This window comes from Trachinotus anak, unplaced genomic scaffold (genome assembly GCF_046630095.1).
Source record: "Trachinotus anak isolate AG129_WGS33_773 ecotype Australia unplaced genomic scaffold, CSIRO_AGI_Tana_v1 ptg000011l, whole genome shotgun sequence".
Lineage (NCBI taxonomy): Eukaryota > Metazoa > Chordata > Actinopteri > Carangiformes > Carangidae > Trachinotus > Trachinotus anak.
The window spans coordinates 9,430,929-9,451,587 of NW_027273862.1; the positions used below are offsets into that span (position 1 = coordinate 9,430,929).

General features: G+C 39.9%; 1 protein-coding gene across 2 annotated transcripts in view; it reads right to left on the bottom strand.

The window, feature by feature from the left end:
• Positions 1–20,659, bottom strand: part of LOC139628092 (protein unc-13 homolog C) — a 103,514-nt gene that overhangs the window by 54,086 nt on the left and 28,769 nt on the right. For both annotated transcript variants that reach the window (XM_071489452.1, XM_071489454.1), the window contains exons 7-14: positions 20,185–20,404; positions 18,878–19,105; positions 14,766–14,907; positions 12,620–12,789; positions 9,942–10,057; positions 9,497–9,660; positions 3,509–3,665; positions 2,992–3,060 (exon numbers count right to left, since the gene is read on the bottom strand). In XM_071489452.1, the coding sequence (XP_071345553.1) occupies positions 2,992–3,060; positions 3,509–3,665; positions 9,497–9,660; positions 9,942–10,057; positions 12,620–12,789; positions 14,766–14,907; positions 18,878–19,105; positions 20,185–20,404 (1,266 nt within the window). The remainder of the gene's footprint in view (positions 1–2,991; positions 3,061–3,508; positions 3,666–9,496; positions 9,661–9,941; positions 10,058–12,619; positions 12,790–14,765; positions 14,908–18,877; positions 19,106–20,184; positions 20,405–20,659) is intronic.

Consider the following 20,659-nt stretch of genomic DNA (forward strand, 5'->3'; position numbering starts at 1 on the left):
TCAGAATGTCATTATAGGGAAATCCATACGGTGAGTGGGCGGAGGAGCCAGATCTGAATCTTATTACTGTCGAAGAGCAGCAGGCAGCCTCTATGGGACAGCTTCAGAAAGTATGAACTGTCTGTGTGTGTGTGTGTGTGTGTGTGTGTGTGTGCATGGACCACTGGTCTGTGGCAGACTTGACAAGAGAGCAGTGGGGCAGTGCTGGCAGGTGAAGCCAATGTGATATTCTGTGACTGGTCTCGGTGAACGTTTTATCACCACACAGCCAGGCCATCTGAAAATACAAGAGGGCCATCTCTCCTTCACTTAACCCTCTCTCTCCTTCTCTGTCACCCACCCAGCATGCTTCCTTTCATTCCTCATCTGTCTCTACTCTCTTCCTCTTTCCAAATTCATCTCTTCTTCCCTCCAACTCTTTATCCAAGTCTCTTCTCTTCCAACTCCCTTTCCAAATCCTCTTCCTCCCTCCCTCACTATTTGCAACTTAATTCTGTGTCCCACTCAAGTCCTTTCTCTCTCTCACTATGTACTTGCTGTCCCTTCTCTCATCCTGTCTTTTTTTTGCCTTTGAAAGCAGACAGCAGGATCTGCCGCTATCAGGGTGTGTCTCTGTAATCACAAGTGGCTTCACAAAGTGAGCCGTGACAAAGAGCAGGGGAACTAAAGCAATCACCCACTCAATGACACGTTGCCTTTTGTGTCACATGAAAGGTGAGAGGGTCATCTTTCAGTTACAGTTCAGTGTGTAATGCCACCAGCTGGGTAGGACTGTGAGGATGTGTGTGGCTGCTCAGGTGCATACCTGTGTGTGAGTCAGTGAGCAGCAGTGTGGACGCCTGCACCTTTGGGAGAGTGTGTGCGAGACACGTGGCTTTGTCTGTGTGTGTATGTGTGAATGAGAGAGAGACAGCGGAGGCCAGAGAGAGAAGCATGTGTGCATATTTGCAGCTCTGTGCACATTTGTATTACGTTCCTGCGCTTATGTGCATGGATGCACATGTGCGTATACAGGGTCAGGCAAATTTGTGTGTGACTGTGTTTGTGTGTGTGGTGGTGTGTGGTGGTGTGTGGTGTCTAACAGGATTACCCTCCTCTGGAATTGTTCTGGAAGATTATGTGCTGTATGTCAGGATTTCAATCTGCCTGAGTAACATACAGCGACACCCTTACTGGCCTGAGAGCAGCAGATTTCTGGCAGACATGAATTTATGGTTGTAAGATTACAGTTTCATCATTTGTCCATTTTTGGGACTATTTAAAGGAGCTGTTTGTAAGTGTTGTCATTGCTCATTGCTACAAAGCCAATGTTAGCATTAACAGCTGTTTTCTTATGAGTCTAGAACAAACATCGTGAGTTCAGCATCATCACTGGATTTCTTTACTCACCAAGAGCTGTCTCCAGCAGTGGAAAGTGCAGCTTTGTTTTGCTTCTATTTCTATCACTTATTCTCTTCTACTGAAGTTAGCATGCTAACCAGCTAGCTCTGGCCCAGTCAGACCATCTCATCACTCTCTGATACTGAGTCACTGTAGCGTCACTGTGGGCTGCTTACTATAATTTCTTGTCTTGTAAATGCAACGATAGCTGAACCTCTTGGCAAGACTTGTAAGTAAACAGATCTTATTCTGACGCTGGCTATGGAGCAATGGAAAACTTATAAAGTAGCTCATTTAATCTAAACCATTTGTTTGATTGGAACCTTTTATCATATATTTTGGGTAAAGGTAGAGTAACAGTGCTTTTGATTGATCCTTTAAATCATTCACCTCTTTATTAGGGTAATTTGATAATGAGTGCAGGGTAGCACAAAAACTTGTATGTAACTTCATGTATTTTTGTTCATTCTAATTTAGCAATTAATTTAAATGTATTTTATCTTAGTTTACTAAATATGTCATTTTATTCAAAATATAATTCTAATATTTTAATCCAGTTCACCTCCCAAATGAGCAGATACAGTATTTCCAGCAGTGAATAGACGGCAAAAAGTGCAAGACAACATGTCAGGCAAGACTGTGTTAAATGGTACATCACAAAGAGATTCATGGACACAGGTCGCATCTAGCCTAATAATGCGTCAAACAGTGACAGTCGGCAGTTTACATCAAGCACATACATGATGCGTCTTTAACAGGTCAACCATAAAATTCTCTATATACAGCAGAACAGTCAGGCTTCCTAATGTTGCTTATGCTCATCATTCACTGAAAATCACAAAACGAATGACCGTGAAGAATGATGCTATCTCATACAACAAACAGGCCTACAAGTGTGACCGACTCCACTGGGGCATGAAATGTTACTATACTTCCCAGCATGTATCCAGAGCAGTGGACGAAAAAGCCATATACTTCATGAATGCACTTAATCTTAACATGAGTGGAGCACATGTGACATTACCCAATGTCATTCTAGGTATGGCACTAGCACATAATGACACTTCGGCATAATCCCAATATTTGACAGAACACCTTAACACCTGGCATTAATGTGCACCTAGTGTGATAGCACTGTGGGATTCAAATGGGGCAGAAAATACAGATTGAACTGTATCCAGGAAGGAGGAGGATCCAGTCAATAACCACGTTTGGAGGGCAACATACGCACATTTGGCATTAACAGCAAAGTGTAAATGGATTGCTGTTTCATGCCAGATAAGAAAGCGCACAGTGTACGGTAAACAGAGTTGAATCCAACTAGAGGCCTATATCAGATCAAGCAGATGGCAGGTGGCTTAAATGGTGACACTTCTGTCAAAACGGCAACCTGCATTTTCATAGAAAAGGAAAACTGTCCTTGTAATGTGTAAAATAGAAACACATTTTAATGTCCAGTGAGAATGCAGACTCTCAAGATATTATCAATGTGGACATGAGATAAGCGTCAAAAGAAAAAAGATCCTTATATTGAAGTGACCCACAGAGTCCCACAGACAAACATAAAGGTGGTTTCAGTAAACACTCCATATGCAAAAAGTTCATACATACCCGATATTTAGAGAGATCGATCCTCAGTGAATTATGCAGCTGATCCAGTAATTTGACAAATTTCTCTCTCTGTCAGGATAAGAATGACATAGTTCAGTTCAGAGTGTCACTGCACCCAAAGCACTGAGCCCAAAAATATATAACACCGCGTGGACTGTAGCATTGCTTTGCCTACAGTGATTCATTTGTACTTCCTAGAACAAAATGTAGTGATTTAGCTTTGTGCCAGACTCTATCAAATATTATTTAATGCCTTGCAACATCATCTTATTAAAAGTTGAATCAGAAAGGGCTGCCTGGCTCTGAGATTTTGTTGATTTCAAGTTCACAACTTTTTTTTTTAGATAAATAGATAATCAGATAAACTGAATGATGATGAATTAAGGGAAAAAAGCAATGATGTCAAAAATATATATAAGACAGAATATATGACAGCAACAGATACTATTTAAGTCTAAGAGGACACCACGCACTTTTATTTAGTATTAGACCACAAGACAAGAATAGGTGCACTTACTCCAAAGTTAGAGGCAGCAAATCGGTCAGAAGCGGAGGCAGTGGTTGTGGTGGTGGTGGTGGTGTGGGCGAAGTAGGCATTGATATTGGCAAGCAGGTTGCTCATCACTGCTGGAACACCAGGACACATGTATTTTGCGGACAGACAGGAGAAATGCCTGCAGGGGAAAATAAACAGCTATTAGTTTACGTTGTATAAGGGACAGTGCTGTGCCCATTTAAGGGCGACATAGACATCATTTCTTCAACGAGGATCAGTAAACAAACACATGAAGAAAACAATATGAGATCCAACAATATGAGACCTGATATCAACTGGACAACTGAAATAGACAGAGAAAATGATTAAGCAATCAAAGTGCCCTTCAGAAAACTCCCTTCAAATATACAGTAGAAAGATGTCATATCCTGTCTATCTATACATTGCTCTGCACTGCAGTAACCACAGCAGTAAAAAACAAAAGGAGAGCAGACGTACTGCAGTATTTCTTCATTATTTTCACCTTCTGATTCCTGATGAGAGAGCATATTTTCCATGTTCCAAAACAATTACTTCTGCTGGAAGTTCACTGTTCTGGTGAACTCTGCTAGTGTAGTAAAAAAGTGTCTTCAGTGATTCTCTGTAGCAAATGATGTCATGAATCTAAGCTGAATAACCTATATATATATAACAACATGAGCCTGCAAAGTAATAGATGAAGAAAGGTAGAGCCAGTAGATCAGGGGTTCCTGTGGGAGCTGAAATATCATCATATCCAGAGGAGCAGAAGAGAGGAACATAAATTTTACTTTGTCACTTTAAACTTATTTGTTTGTTTCATTCTTTAACAAATACCACTGAGACAATCTTGAGCACAGTGTGTGCACTTGCCAATGTAAATGTTTTCTACTGAGGTGAATCCACATATGGCAGCCCAGCACAAACTATACCTTAGTACACTGCAGTGTGCTAAAATTATTCAAGTCACCTTTCCCAAAGGAGGGACTGAAACAGGGGTCTTTCACTGTTGCAAACTTGATGTCCTCTGTTTAAAGAAATCTTATTTCCTTTTCTCCTCTGTCCAGCACCTTTTTAACTCCCTGAACTTTAAACTTTAAACAAGCAACAAATGCACATGCATTGTCACTTCAGATTAGCCATGATCACTCTCTCTCTCTCTCCCTCTCCCTCTCTCTCTCTCTCCACACACACACCAGCAGCAGCACTACCCAGCAGTAATTAAGTGCGGGAGCCTGAGAGACCTGGTTTGAGCAGGGCTCTCTGCCTGAGTCAAGAGCATATGCTCATTTTAACACCTCATACTGCAGCTTCACAAGGCACATGGAAAGCCTCCTACGTTATTATTCACCAGTGCCTATAGTGGACATAGAGACAGGCTTCCAGCTCCATCCTCATTCACATAGCACATAAAGGATCATGCTATTCTAGATAGTATACCACATATGCTCAGTATTCTGTATGTTTACTTTAATGCAGCAGACAATTATATACACAGGGGCTTCCTTCTCATCCGCCAGCATATCCCATAGCAAGCAAACATCTGGATGCACTGGATGCTTTTTACAGTAAAGATGCCTGAGAGCTTGAAGCAAGAAAAAGTAGGCTGGGATCTAAAAATATAACATTTGTTTAATGATCCCTCTTAAACCTATGAAAAAACTAACTGAGTTGTCCATGAACTTTGAGCTGAGAAGAAGAGCGTTTATATTTTTTGCAACTTAAATTTCAGATGCTATGGACAGAAATTAGTGGTTGGATAATATAAACTGGTATTCATTTTAGAATTATGCAGGTAATATTATGGGAAATGTATGTAATTAGCATCTTTTTGCATGAATATTTTTGTATATTACAAGGAGCAGGTGACAACAAGTATCATGACACTGGATGTTGAGCTCGGAGTACAAAGATTTTGATACTAAGATCATCTTGCTCAGTGAGTCATTGCTTCATAAAGCCAAAGTGTTAGAAAAGGCACAGAGTTATGTGGAGTAATGATTACAGATTTACTCCCCCGCCCTGTAAGTGCAAACCCATGCGTGTGCACACACACGCACAAATAGAAGCACAAACATACTCTCATCGGGAGGCCTATTTAATTACTTTGCTTTCAGCCTCCAAATTACCCAGGAGCACTTGGGGTTAGGCAAGCAAGAGAGTGATGCAAAGAGAGTGATGATGGCATCCGCTGAATTCCCATGGCGCTTTTAGAGCTGAATCTCAAGAGCCAGTTTTCAAGAGGGAGACGTTGCTCCTCCTATCGTTACCCTGCCTTGGTTTTTACCAGAGGATGAGACATACTACACCCAATACACACGCACACTCCCCCATATCATTTCATGGTTCCAGATAGCTGTGAGAAATGAGGAAAAGATGATGAGAAACAGAGGGGTGGGAGGTGAGGGGGGCGGTATGGAGTGCTGATAGAGTGAGATGAAGAAAAACGACCACAAGGGAGGGGTATGTTGGGGGTTCTTGTGGTGGGGGGGTTGGCACAGGAGGGTGGGTGTGCATCCATAGCTGCTGTGATTTATGCAGCCATCATGTCGGGAGTGACTGGGAGTCAAGGTTCTATGATGAAGAAAACGGAAAGGTAGGGCCTTCCATAAATTCCTGATGAAGCATAATAAGTGCAGATATGAGAAACACCAGACTTAAACAAGGTTCAAGCCTGAAGCATTAACTCCACCTGAGAGAGCTGGTAATAAGGCCACTTACTGCTTCACTCGCCTGCACTTAAATAACCCTGCAATCCCTCATATGCTGCAGTATATCCCGCCACACTGAAACAACAGTCCATCACCTGGCAGCTTCATGCCAGTGTGCAGCACCAAAACAATCATGTCAAAGACGCTTTCACTATATGTGTTGTTGTAGCAGTTGCAAAAGCAAAAGAATTTCAGAGTGTTGCTTCATCTCAGCTGTACACGTGGCCAGATTTCCAAACATGAAAGCACAAATTTGAACTGCACTTCACCAACACAATCTGTGTGTAATTAGAGTCTGATTTACTAAGGCAGAAGCTAATTACATAGTCAGCCACTGGGACTGCCCAACAAGTGCATTCTGCAAAGGACAGAGAGCTTAAAAGGTGATTTAAGATTTAAAACAGCAGCACAGACTCAATTCACAATGTGGTGTTGCTGCAAGAGATACTCCTTAACTCATTATTACTCACTCAATTGGTGAAATGTTATATCAGTCAGAAGCAAACAATGAACAAGAGCTGAAGAGTGTAACACAAAGCTGCTATCTGTATCTGTTTATTCTTCAGACATTTCTATAATCTAAACTGAATCAAAAATAAAAACTGATTTTAATATTTTGTTTGCATTTGAACATATTGTGTCTTTTAAAAACAAGCAGGTTGTATAATGCAAAACTGAGTACACCCATGTTAAAAAATGCAAATACTTTATTATTCTTAAATTGCAATGTAGGGTATTTGATTTTATGTATAATGAACTACATACTGGTAAGATAAATTATGGTGAAAATACAGGCCCCAAAGGCTAACTCCATGGACAAGGTCATAAAAGAAGCTGTGAACCACAGCTTTCTCAGATTTGGCCTGAGTTGTTTCTGATGCAACAAGGACCACATGATAATGAATTGCAAGTAAGAAACCAGATTGTAAGACTTCAGAGGTTACAAGAGCATCAGTAGCCAACTGAACATGAGCCGAAACATAATTGCAGCAGTGGTGATGAGGTATCCAAGAAGAAAACCATTACTCACAAAACTGCAGAAGTAAACTTTGCTAATGAAAAGAGGCCTGATGAATATTGCCAGCACATTGTTTGGTCATATGGGGAGTGGGAGTGAGCGTGGTCAGGTGTGAGTGTGCTGATATGGGGCTGCATGAGTACAATAGACATTTATAGATGATGCTATGAATGCAAGTCTGTATGCTCAAATACTGAATGAAGAAATGACTCCCAGTCTCAAGAGGCTGGAGGATGGGAGAGGAATTTTCCAACTGAGTTTCTAAAGAAGAAAAAAATAAAAACCAAAAGTTCACCAAAAAGCAGCTGAAAATAATTATCTGTGAAGAATAACAGAACACCTCTTCACAGATTTGTGCAAGGCAGTTATCATTCATGTACAGGAGGATCAAATCTGTCTTCAAAAATAAAGGTGTACAAAATATTAACAGTTTAGGGCCTTTCGTTATAGTTTAATAAGTCAAAACATTTCTGGTTTCAGATTAATTGAAAAATTGAATGAAAATGTATCAAAAGGGCAGCATTTGTAATTGCTTTTTTGGTGATACTGACCAAGCTGAGTGTACTCAGTTAAGTTGAATACTGTACAATTGGGGAGGTCCAGATCAATGTAAAGTTGGTCTGAGGTGTCTATAACAAAAATGAGAAAGCCAATACCACAAATCTTAAAATCTCTCTTTGCCATTTTGCATGCAGTTTTGAGATGGTCCACAACTTCAGCTAATCTGTTTGCTGTAAAAGGGGTCAACAATAATTACTGCAAAAATTCTGATCTTGTCCTTAATTAAGTGCATAATTTAACACCAATGACTGGACAGAATTGTTTTTAAGTGGTGTATAAATTGTGCTTGACCAGAGAAACCACTATCTAGGGACAGCCCCATTGTTGCAATGTGGAGTGCCCCAAGTGTGGGAAAGCAACAATTTACATGCCCAAAGCCTGTGGCACAGATCTAAAGTCAAGTGAGCTTGATTGCTTATTGAACCACTGCAATTTCATTAGTTATTTGCCAAGTAGTGTTGTCATCATTTACTCAGTTGCCAGAAGTTGGCATTTCTCTTTAAGAGGAGAGCGGCTGGAGTGGATTATCTTCTGCAACACTAATTTGAAAGTCTGCTTTTTGAAGAAAAACTTTAGAATAAAAGGCTTGAAGCCAACTCAAAATGAAAGCTCAAACAAACATAGAATTGAGTAGCATAACAGCAAGTTGAAGAGAACAGGTATGTGTTCAGTCAGATTATTACCTGAATTAATTTTCTGGTTTTTAATCTGTCCAAAGTAGTAGGTATTGCTAGAAGACATAACACAATGACATGCTAAGCTGCTAACCAGAAAATATAGCTAATAAAAAAAAAATTAAAAAAGCTGTGCAACCAGTGATAAACTACGAAAAGAGAAAGAGGTGACCCCAATGGAAGCTCAGACCGGAGCAGATGGATGATGTCTCCAGTGACTCTCAAGTAGCAGCAGCCATGTAACTCAGTGCAACTACAATAGTTCTTGTTCAGTTTAGTGAACATCATTTTAAAGTTCACATATAATGACCATCAAGCCACAACTCCCTGAATGCTCTTTGTCCAGTGATGTGCAATGGTCAGATACTGTAATTGCAACGTTAAGCGGACTTTCCAATCATATCAGTTTCTAAAGTGCACGTATTTAAGTGGGCTGCATTAAAAACTCAAACATGTGGGAAATACTGTATCTGAAATGGCATACTAAATTTGAGGACAATATTTGCTGCATAAGGACAAGAAAAGCTGCAGCGGCTACTAATGCACTGGCAAATAGATATATGTAAGGTTAGATACATGATGCAGACTTCTGCACTGGTAACCAACACATCAACACTGCACAGTGTGTGACCTTGATCAATATTTAATGATTTTAATGTTTCAAGTGGTGGGTCCTCGCATATGCCAATGTGTGTGGGAAACAAGTGGAAAAGAGAGAGAAACTTATGGATGGACAGGGTCACAGAGGATCAGAGAGACAGAAAGAGGGGGAAATTAGATTGTTTATATGTATCCATAATCAATGTGACCAAGGCAGGTTAGGACTTTTTTCCAGGGAACCAGCAATTAATCATTCAAACTTAGGAGCTCAATAGTCCTCCAAGCTCTGATTCTGCTGAGGAGACATCTTTACTACTCCTGTTCTTCTTCTGCTCTCCCCCTCTCATCTCCTTCTCTCCTCCACTCTGCTGAATGAGACAGTGACAGATCGGTGAGGTAAAAGGCCATAGATCAGGGTGGTACTTACGTCATAGCCTGATAGATGGACTCCACTCCGTATCTCATGGCGAACTCATCCACTATCTCCTGAGACACGTCGTCAAAGTAGACCTTCCACGCCTCGTCCCCTTTCACCTGCGGGATCTTCACTACCCCGCTGTTCTTCACCTCGGTCAGGTAGTGGAACAGGTTCTGTGAGTGGCACGAGAGATAAGACACAACAGGTTACTGTGATGGAGCACGGTGTCACAACAAGTAATAAAAGAGACGTTTCTTTGTGCGATGTATGGCAGCAAATAAAGACCTTTATCACAGCTGGACACAAGTTCGTGCAGTGCAGTAACTATCACCCTGTTTGCTTTCCAGTGCAATCACAACAATTTATGATTTCTTCAGTAACTGTCTTTGCAAACTTAATGCTTATGTCCTCGAAGGTGATGGCTGGAATTTTGCATCATGCTGAATCACATTACCTCATGTAAACAGGTGTACTGGCCATGAGGAGGAACCACATTCTCCTCCCCTTTCATCTCCACGCTGATCTTGAGTCTAATGGCACCAGACACAGCAGACTTGTCTGTCCTCTTATCTGTAACACACAACCTGAATTAGTCACAACTGGTAATCGCCACATCAAGAAACATCCTCGGTAGGCACATGTTAGCTAATGTTCTTAAATCCACAAAACAATAATACAATGTTAAAGTAACATTTTTGGCAGTACCCTAACAGTGGGGCCAGCACTATGAACATGAATGTCTGTCGCTTACTGACTGACTGACTGATGAAGTTAGAGGTCAGCCCACCATGTGTTTTAGTTTCCTCACTAGTTACTCAAAATGATTTGGTGTGAAAAAGCACTGTTGTCAGCGTAGTGCCTTCAAAGATAGATTTCCTGACTTTTCAGACCCCTTTAGCGCCTCTTTTTTTTTTTTCTTTCAACAAAGCACCTGGCAACTAATCTTGTGACTTTTTGGATTAACCTTAGCTACTTTCACAGTCACCAGAATTGCACCACGAACACAAGGTTGGGCTTTCCCTCCACTGGCACACCTCTCTGTGCTCATTTTACAAGTAAATAGAGCAAAAATCACACAAGAGTCCTCGTCCTTTAATTTATGTGTTTGGTGATTTTGTCAGGCGACGTCACAGTTGTAAAATCAGGATTTTAGCAGTGCAGATTGGAAATGGCTTGGAAGTTATCATGTAGTCTTAATGGGCTGTGTTACATTCAGTATTTCATATCTGTTCTGTTGTCTCACAACAGAAAAACATGTAAATGAGAAATTCGGCCATATTAAAATCCTCTACACGTGAGCACAGATAAACAGATAAAGAGTTGCCCCTCTGTTTTCATCATCCTGATGATGCAGTACAGTGGCTACACTAGAAAGACCAGACTGGTTAGTTCTCTGCTCAGCTTTCTAAATAGTGTGTCACAGGGTTTGAGTTCAAAATGTTCTCACAATATTGGTGATCGACAGCAAGTGAAAGATTTACAACATTCAGCTCAAGCACATAAGAAGTGACCCCACTCAGTGAAACAATGTACAATTCAATAAACAACATTATTGTCCACCTCAGTAAAACTCTGTCCTTGACCTCGTCATGGCAGCATGACATATAAAACTCTAAGAGATTAAAAATAAAAGACATTAATGACATCATCTGAAACACAACACATTAATGACAAGAGACATTAGTGGCATGGCATCATGTGCTAGAAAACATGAATCACATCATATAAATGCACCCAGCCATCCAGTATCTCTATGTACAAAAAATGCTTGCAATAAAAATATCACCATTAACACATACATAGCCACAAAGAAACACAAATGCAGGTATACAGAATGCTGAAAGGCCAGATATCTTATGACTACACAGCTGCAGGGGTTTGTTACAGACCTTAAATGCCCCCCGACTGTGCTCTTATATTCTACACAATTCATCTCCTCTGAGTCAAATGAGGGACAATTTCTGCCACAGTAAGTTGGTCAAGAGACAGGCAGCTGAAAAACAATAACGTGACAAAGCAACAGAGACTAGCACTGTAAATGCAAAAGCCAAGCTTGAAGAGCAGCTGAAGAGGCTTAGAGAGGAGAGCAGCTGTAGGGAGGGGGGGCACCCACACCAGCAAAGGCCTGTTTAGACATTCATTGTGGACATTTAAAAAGGAACAGAGCAGCAGCAGTGGGCAGGGGTCACTATTACCACAAATTGCTTCCTTTTAGCTAGAGAGGCAAACAGAGACAGCACCCGCCAGTCATAATACTTCAACAGAAGTGGGAGCTCCCATTATGCTGCCATTCAACCTCATGCAGTTTGGTGAAACCAGTGATGGATGAAAGCAGAAACAGTGAAAAACCCTGCATCAACACAATCAGTACCCAGACTGAACCACAGGTCTCTGTGGCTTCTTGGTACATGGACAATAATGATGACCTCAACTAGACCACACTTCCACACTAGACCAAACATTCATCCTCATATCCTGTCAGAGTAATGGGAATATGTAGAAGAGGAGACAACTGTAGTACTCTAAGTTTGAATTGAATGTCTGGTCACTATGGGCCAATCTCAGAGAGTGCAGGATCCTATATTTGCCATTACAGTTAACTCATCACCTGGTAAACATCCACAACTTTCAATTTTCACAACCCAGTTTGTAACATAGGATTTCTATTACAAATTTCAAGTCTGCTATCCCAAGATGAGATAACCCTGATGACAGAGTTGTGACATGATCAGGGTTATTTCCTCAGACTTGACAAAGTTCTTTCAGAGGCATGGAAGAGATTACACATCTGTTTTCCTAGGCTAAGTGAATAATTCTTGGGTGTCTGTTAAAACAATTTTCAACAATTGAGAAGTTGTGTTATTTTTGCTACATGGATAAAAAGGATTTTGTAGAAAACCTTTTTTTCCTCACAGTAAGGTACTGAAACTTTTTTTTGTTTTGTAACAGTACCAAATGTTGATAGTATAGGCATTAGTATTGAACAATTTGAAACTATTACTAAATATTACTAACAGAGAGATCCCTTATTTCAAAACCATAATTTTATCTGAATAAGTGCCATAATAACTGCCACCATGTAAATTAGTCAGTGTCTTATTAGTAAAAAAGCAGCTAAAATAGGTAACATACCTAGATTGTACCAAACATCCATCTCTCCACTGAGAGTGCGAACCTCAATGATGGTCTGGCCCAGGAAATCATCTGACTCGCGCTTGAAGTGCTGCTTCACCCGTGATTTGATGTCATCGTCTTCGTCCCACACGCGAACCTTGATGCGGTCAGTGGCGTTGTGACATTCACTGCAAGTTGGAAGAGGATTATACCCGGTTAAAACAATCACAAAAACACAAACAACAACATCAACAGCTTATTCAGTGGCAGCTCGTTGGGTTGGGGTTGTTAGTGGAGCAGAGTGACACTCAAATGCACAATTCAAGCATAAATATAAGTTCAGAGACACATTTCCCAACCCTTTTCAGAGTAAGAGAGAATAATTCTTGCCTGGATTCAAATGAGAGATTGTGTGTATTTGTGTGCACACATGGATGGGTAGGAGTGAGTGTGCATGCCTACAGTGTGACTGTGGAGAAAGGCTCTCTGCCTGGCAGGAAGAATTACCCCAAGACACTGCATGACCTTTACTGTGCCTCTTTGTATGTTTATTCTCTCCCAGTGCTGCTAAGATCATCAAGGAAGAGCTGAATGTTTCACAAGAATGACTGTGTAGCATTCACAGCAAGGATTTTTGTATTTGTGAAAGCTTCGTGTCCATCTCTCTGGTCCTCCATGTGTTCCACGATGATGATACTGCTGAACAGAACAGACGTGGCCAAAGCTCTTACTGTAGCTTCAGAAGGGGTCAGACTGATTGGCTCTGGAACTGAAACCAACAGATTGCATTTGTTTTAACGACATCTTGGTTGCGACAAACAGAGAAACGGCGTCTGCAGTATTTATTTATTTTTTTAATAATCCTTTTCTGTGGGAAGCACTGGTTGCTGCTGCAGATGCACTAGTCTGGGACTTTACTCTAGGCCAAGCACACAGCAATGTACCGCTCTATTAATCTACATCCCTGTAGTAATGGGAAAGAGTTTCATTATAACCATCACTGGAGTCTCATTACAGGTGTTCAGCCTTGTCTCTTAACTGGCGTAGGACACACACACAAAAAAAAAATCTCAGTAGTACACACATGTCCCTATGAGTTTTCTAAAATTATAAAAGAAATATATTATTAATAACAGTTAAAGCATAAATTCAGGGTCTACATTTTGAGTTGAGACATATGCATACAAAATAGTACTCTTCATCATTTATAACGTAAAAATACTCTGACATTTTAATAAAATATAGTTTCTCACATGGATATCAGTTATAGCCTGAAACCTCCAGAGGAGTGATCCTGGGAAGCTCAGTGCTTGTATGAATCAAAAAAAGCCATTAGCTGCTTTCTATTTGGTTGAAGTCAACATGTCAAACCCTCTTTGATCCTGCCTACAGACAGTTTAAAAGAAAGGAAAAAACGGAAAAAAAGAAACCAAAAAGAACCAAAAATGAATGAATAATAAACATTGCAAATGCTCTGCTGATGCCCTGTGGGCAGGAGCCAGACCTGGGACAAATTGTATGTCTACATTATTTGTGTGGGGTAGGCAGAGCATGTCTCGCAAAGGCTCCAATTTTCATCATTTTTGGATGTCAAGTAAATGTTCCAAGTAGTTTCCTAGAAACTCACTCAAAATCATTCATTACAAACTACTTAATGTTAGAGCTGCTGGATAACCTATAAACTGATTCATTAGTGCCCAACAGTTTTATTTGACGCTGTGTGGGGAAAAAAATTAACTAGCAGACTGAGTGGCAAGTATCATGTGATAATTGCATACCTATATGGACCAAGGAGAACAATCTGTGCTAAAAAAATTTTTTTAAAAAATGAAAGGCCAAAACCCTACACACACTGAAGAAACCATAAAGAATGAGAAGTGCCTCTTAAGCACTAAAGCTCAGAAGGATTTATTCTCTTGTTGAAACAACAGGGTTAAGACCTGTGTTGTCCACATTGATAGATACCATCATAAAGCCGTGTTAAGCAGAGTCTGGATCTACAAAATCTCTGCAGTGCAGCTGGTATATACAATGTCATAACTGATAGTAATTTCCAGAGTCTTTTAATTAAAAAAAATCTTTAAGATTCCCTTGAACAGATGATCTTTATGCTCAGTGGGGATAATCTGGTCAGATAGAGGTCAAATGTATAAAGAGCACTCACAAGTAGAACTTCTCATCCCAGACTGGGTTGAGGTTGCCAAAGATGGTCTTTGTCCTGCGTTTGGTTTTTCCCACCTGGACGGTTACGTAAGGGTCGCTGGAGCCAGTTTTATCCTTGGCCTGTAAGCCCTGTGCGCTCATGACTGGAAACAAGACAGGGTTGGAGAAGAGTGAAGAGTCATAATAAGTACCACAGGCAGCACAGAGTATCTGATCATCTTAAAGTTTAGAAAATTTGATTTCATATATGGAAGGTCACTTGTCCCAAACTTAATTATAACATAACTGACCTATGATTTAATTCACTCAGTTCTCAGGGGTATTTTATTTTGGAAGGCAAAAACAGGAAGCACTGGGCGGGTGGGTGAGGTTTTAGTGAGTCCCTCACATCCAGTCATGAATCTGACCCTATATTTTATTTTTGTGTTTACTTGTCAGTTGCCTGAATTTTCTTTATTTGGTTGGTTGCTTGGTCCCAATCTAAAAATCAAGGCCCTGTCACACTGCCGACAACAACATTGTACACTTGCCAAAAGCTGAGGCAACAAAGCTGCTCTTTGGTTCAATGACAGTGGCCATTATTCATCTTTTTTGGATATGCTCAGTATATCTATTATTTATCTATTCTTACAACCAGGCTATAGGCAGATTACACCCCCATATGTATGCCCTCTGCTTTAAAATGACCATGCTGAGCTAATACTTGGCTTCAAAGAAATATCAGCGATTCAGAATCTTATTTCCACGCACAGAGAGTAAGGTGCAGAGAAGGAGAGACAGTAGTATTTCACAGCGCCATAAAAGGGAAAAAGGACACTGGGGCATTAAATATGCATAAGTGACAGGCTAAATAATTCAGGGTACATATATATCCTTCAATTCAATGCTGACTGGAGTTGGTGGGCAGGATATAGAGGTTTCAAGGGCTATGGCCTGCTTGCTCCAGGAGTGCTAAAAATCAAATGCCTCCTGTAGTAAAGGAGGGGTCTGACAGAGTCACATGTATATATAAAGGGTTCAGTCAGCTTAAAACGAAGCGCTTATTGGATCATCCAGCAGTGTCTGAAGCCCCCTTCAGCCCACCTTTTCATAAAGGAACTGTGGTGGCTGCATCCAGTATTTTGTCTAAAAAACCGACAATCCAACACCACAAACACCTACTTAATGTCGAGAATCGCTACATGCACAGTGGTGAGAAAGTAATCGTGGTTGTCCTTCTCTCTCACACTCTCTGTTTATACTCTGCAAATTCACATTTCCCGTGTACAGACAAGTGAAGATTGAAATGTCTGAGCCATTATTCCCATATGAGAATTATCACATCTTACCACTCGTTATGAAGGCTGGGTTTTCTCCCCAACTTCAAGTGTGGGTAAATGTTGAGCATACCCCCACCTTAAGTACAGTGGCAGCAGAGTTGAGATTTGATAGTATGCTAACGCAGTGCTGAATCTATTTATCCAATTCAAATGCCTCTGATCCTTTACTGAATGCAACTGGATTTAAGTATTCATAATTAAAAGCATTCTAACTAAGTTTTGCATGTTGAAAGGTTTATACATAGCTTTTTGCCAGCTAAAAACAGAGAAAAGATTAATAACTTAAGATTTACTGGGCCTGGGGGACAGTTTTTTGCAAACCTAAAACCAAATGAATTTTTATTATCCTCTTTTAATTAAAAATATACATATGTCATTGCTTCTTCTGCATATGTTAAGCACACAATACAGTATATTATAATAAAAGAACTATACTTAAGTACAAAAGGCGAGACAACAAAAGTGAAAAACTTTCTATTGATTGAGAACGAGCAGAGTAAGAAAGAGGGCATATCCAGAGGCATAAACAGATAAAGTATTGTTATGGTGTGAAGACTGTCACTCGACAAAGGAGACTGGGTGCATGTTTTCCTAATTGATACAATGACCTTGGGGTGCGTCTGTGCTAGGCTTTAAGTATAAAATATATTATATTTATATTGCATACTTAAAAATATAATTCAAAAGAAAATGCAACAATGTCATGGGACAATGTCAGATAATGTAAGTAAATGAAAACACAGTGCATAGCATATGCACTATTGTACTAGACTTTCCTCATTGTATGTTTGATAATGTGGTGATTAGTGTGTTTACGGTACAGTAACAAAATTCGTGATTAGCAGAGATTTTATAGTAGCTTATTATAGTGTCTCTGATCTGAAGGTTGATATTTACTGCCAGGCCTTGTAGCGTGCACATCCACCAGATATGCAAGAGCTCATGGTCACTGTCAGAGCTAATGCCAGTTTTTGTTTATCTAATGAATGATAAATAAATAACAACTCAATAACTACAGTCTAAAATGGGGCGTTCAATAACCCCCCAGGGAAATTGACCAAGGCAACCCTGGATCTCTCTCACATCTCTATCACTCTCATGTACCTCTCTTTTTACTCTATCTTCTTTCTTCTACTCTTCCTCTTTTCCATTTCCTATCCAATTCTTTTCTTCTCCATCTCTATTTGTCTCCCTTCCGCTCTGTTTCTATTTCTCTCCACTGTGCACAGCAAGAAACGGTGGGCAATAAACGAGTTGGGCCTGGCACTGATAGCACACAGATAGATTAGAGTCCAGGTTTGAGGTTATAGACAACATAACCTTTTGCCCATCTGTGTGTGTGTGTGTGTGTGTGTGTGTGTGTGTGTGTGTGTGTGTGTGTGTAAATGCCTCTTAAGTTGATGTTTTTTTTTAAATACATGCTAATGCTAATGATACTAATATGAACACTGGAAAAATAGGTTGTGGGGCAGCAAAGAAAAATAAAACAGGAATAGGGATAAACAAAGGAGGTTATGGAATCAAAATGGTTATCACAACAACACCAAAATAAGACTTAAATATGTACATGGGGTCAGTTTTATTCTCTTTTACTAACAGGGCTGGTAAACAAATACAAAAAAAGGTTAGGTAAGAAAAGGAAGAACTTTGGTTCTAATCAATTTTCCTTTTAGAAGACTGAAAAGTGAAAATGTTCAGTCTGACTCATTAATTTGGATTAATCGTTATGTAACCCAAAGAACTAATAGTCCCCCCCTAAAAAAGCAAAACGTATGTCTCAAGAAATAAAAAAATCCCATTTCTTCTGATCGTTGCTGTGAAGCACTGTGCTGTCAAACTGCACTCGGGGGTATGACATTTTGATTGGCACCTCAGAGAGAACTTACGGTGCAACTCTGAAGGGCTGATTTCCAAACTACACTGAACAAAGTTCTTTCAGCATATCTGTATAACCATATATCTGTTTTGGCATGCTAGTGAGCTGTAAAAAAGACATAAAGATCTCTGTCAGCTGCATCAAGTACTTCAACTATAATAATAAGTCATCATAGCCTCTTTACACCAGCCTCTCAGGTGCTCTGTATTTACTGTGCCACTGTTTAACATTTGGCAAGCATCATTGCAACCTGATAAGCTCTGCCACTGCTCAGCTTGTATCTTGTTTTCATTACAACTACATGTCACAGACTGAGGTCCAATTTAAAATTCATGTGTTATTAAAAACAGGTAATTGTCTTTGTGGATTAGTCAACTGCATAGTAGATGAGTATAATAATTTGTGTCCTGAGTTCACAACTATATGACCACCAAAAGAATTATTAATTACTGCCCACAAAACAATGATCATGGTTATTATTATTATAAAGAAATTACTTCTCCTAAAAACCACTTGATCAAATTCTGTTTCTATTTCTAATTAAATGTGCATTTCTGTTTGTGGCTCCATGTCAGAGGTTAATGACCAAGACCTTAAGGTTAATAACAAGTAAATACTAATCAGAATAACAGTGTTTGTCATTCCAGATGAGCTTGACTTGTAATGACAGTTTTGTTGATTTTGGCATTGGAGGATTGAGTAAAGGGTTAAAGGTCATGCTCCAAAGGTCAAGGGTCACCTGCAGCAGTGTCAGGGCAAGTTACAAGGCATTTGTCACTTTCTGGCTGACTGATTAATGTGCAATTAAAGCTGATAAAAACAAAGTCATATCATAAATGATAGATTCTATTATGGCATCAGTCACATTTTAAATGATTTGAAGGAACTTTCTGATGTAATCACAGGAACCAGACTCGCCTGTGATGCTGATTTTGGCAGACCACTTGGAGGTCCCATCAAGCACAGCCTGCTTGGCCGTCTTCAGGTGACTGGTGAAGTCCTCTTTGGAGATGTGGAACATCTCCTGGATCACCTCGAACACTTCAGGGCGGTTCTTCTCCCTTATCTTCATGCGCTCCTTCATAGCCATGATGATATTCTGGGTCTTGTCCTCTGCCCCATGTTTGGAGCTCTTCTCCACAGCCCCTGAAACAAGCCAAGGATGACAGAGTGACTAGGCCCACTAGTCTGAATATTTGATACTCAGGAATTTGAATAAAAAGGTGTGATGCATCCCAGTGCCAGGGCACTCATCACATGTATTCATCACATTTACCTACAGTTTCATTTTTTAAATAACTAAGGGTAACTCACTTTCTTCTTTTCCTTACATAGTACATCTTTATTTGTGGGTGAAGAGTGTCCAATACAGTGTTAAAGCATCCTGCACCTAATCAGATCTAATGTGTGTCACTATGACTCTACACACTGTGACTGTGAGAGCGTGTGCAGAAGATGAGAAATCTCGTGTCTTCATTTGTGTGAATGTGTCTCTGAGACAAAAGAGGAACATGTAAAGGTTAATTCTCTGTACCTGTATCAGTGTCATGTATCTGCAGTGCTTTCAGGAGTGCAGATTGAAACGTGATAAAGATGAATCCAGTTTGAACTATAAAACATTGTTATGCTAGTCTCAAACTGTTATAAAACGCTGACTTTTACGACGGCCAGAGTGTAGCTAATCCACTTAAGGTGTGTGAGGATTGCCGTGGGGATCATCCTGAAGCCTGCATGCCATGTTATTCCTATTAATCTACATTATAACAACAGGGGTGAGCTTGATTGAAAAAGCATTGATTGGAGACTGGAATGAGCGCAAGTGACTGACTGAGCAGAGTGAATACACCATGTCATTTGTAGCAATGAGTGTGCAGGGGTATGCAATATGTATTATATACATCCTCATAATAATATGTGTGCTCTAGGCTGTACAGTGTACTGTTGATATTTATGGAAAAGTAAAGGGGAGAAAAAATCTTTCTATCTGAAGTACCACACCAGCAGTGTTTGGTAAGACAAACCATATGTTATCAGATTTAACAGATTTTTGATTTATCTGTTAATTATTCAAAAATAATCCATTGTAATTGAAAATTAACATTAAGCATGAGAATTAAATCTATGTAGCTTATTAAGAATTATTTTTTTAATAAAATGCCATTTACACCACAAAACATACTTGCTCTCTCTCTCACACTCTCATTCTCTCTCACATACTTCCTTACTTTGTAAACAATCTGCATTGAGCAGGTCCTGGCACTTCTCATGGCATTTAACACCACACTCTGAGCAGCGCATGCCCTGACGGGCAATGCCCCAAAGCAGCCCCTCACACTCATGGCAGTAGGTGGGGGCAGTCGCTGTCCACACCTCAAAGTTATGGGGTGTTGTAGATGAAATCGGGTAGATCAAGGCCTGGAGAGTCTTCTTAAAGACATGTAGTTTCTGAAAAAAAGAAAAGGCATTGAGAAAGTGCAAGAATTACTGGGGTATAAAGATAATGATGGAAAAGCTGTCAGGATGAGAAAAACAGAGGAGGTATGACTGATGTTGTTAAACTCTCATGGCACCATGAGCTGGTAAAAATAAGATTTAATAACAACTTCAAAAGTTAATTAAAAAAAAACATTTGTACATAAATTGCTTTTTACAAACATTCAATACATGTTGAGATCAAGAGAAATATTTTTCCACCTGCCG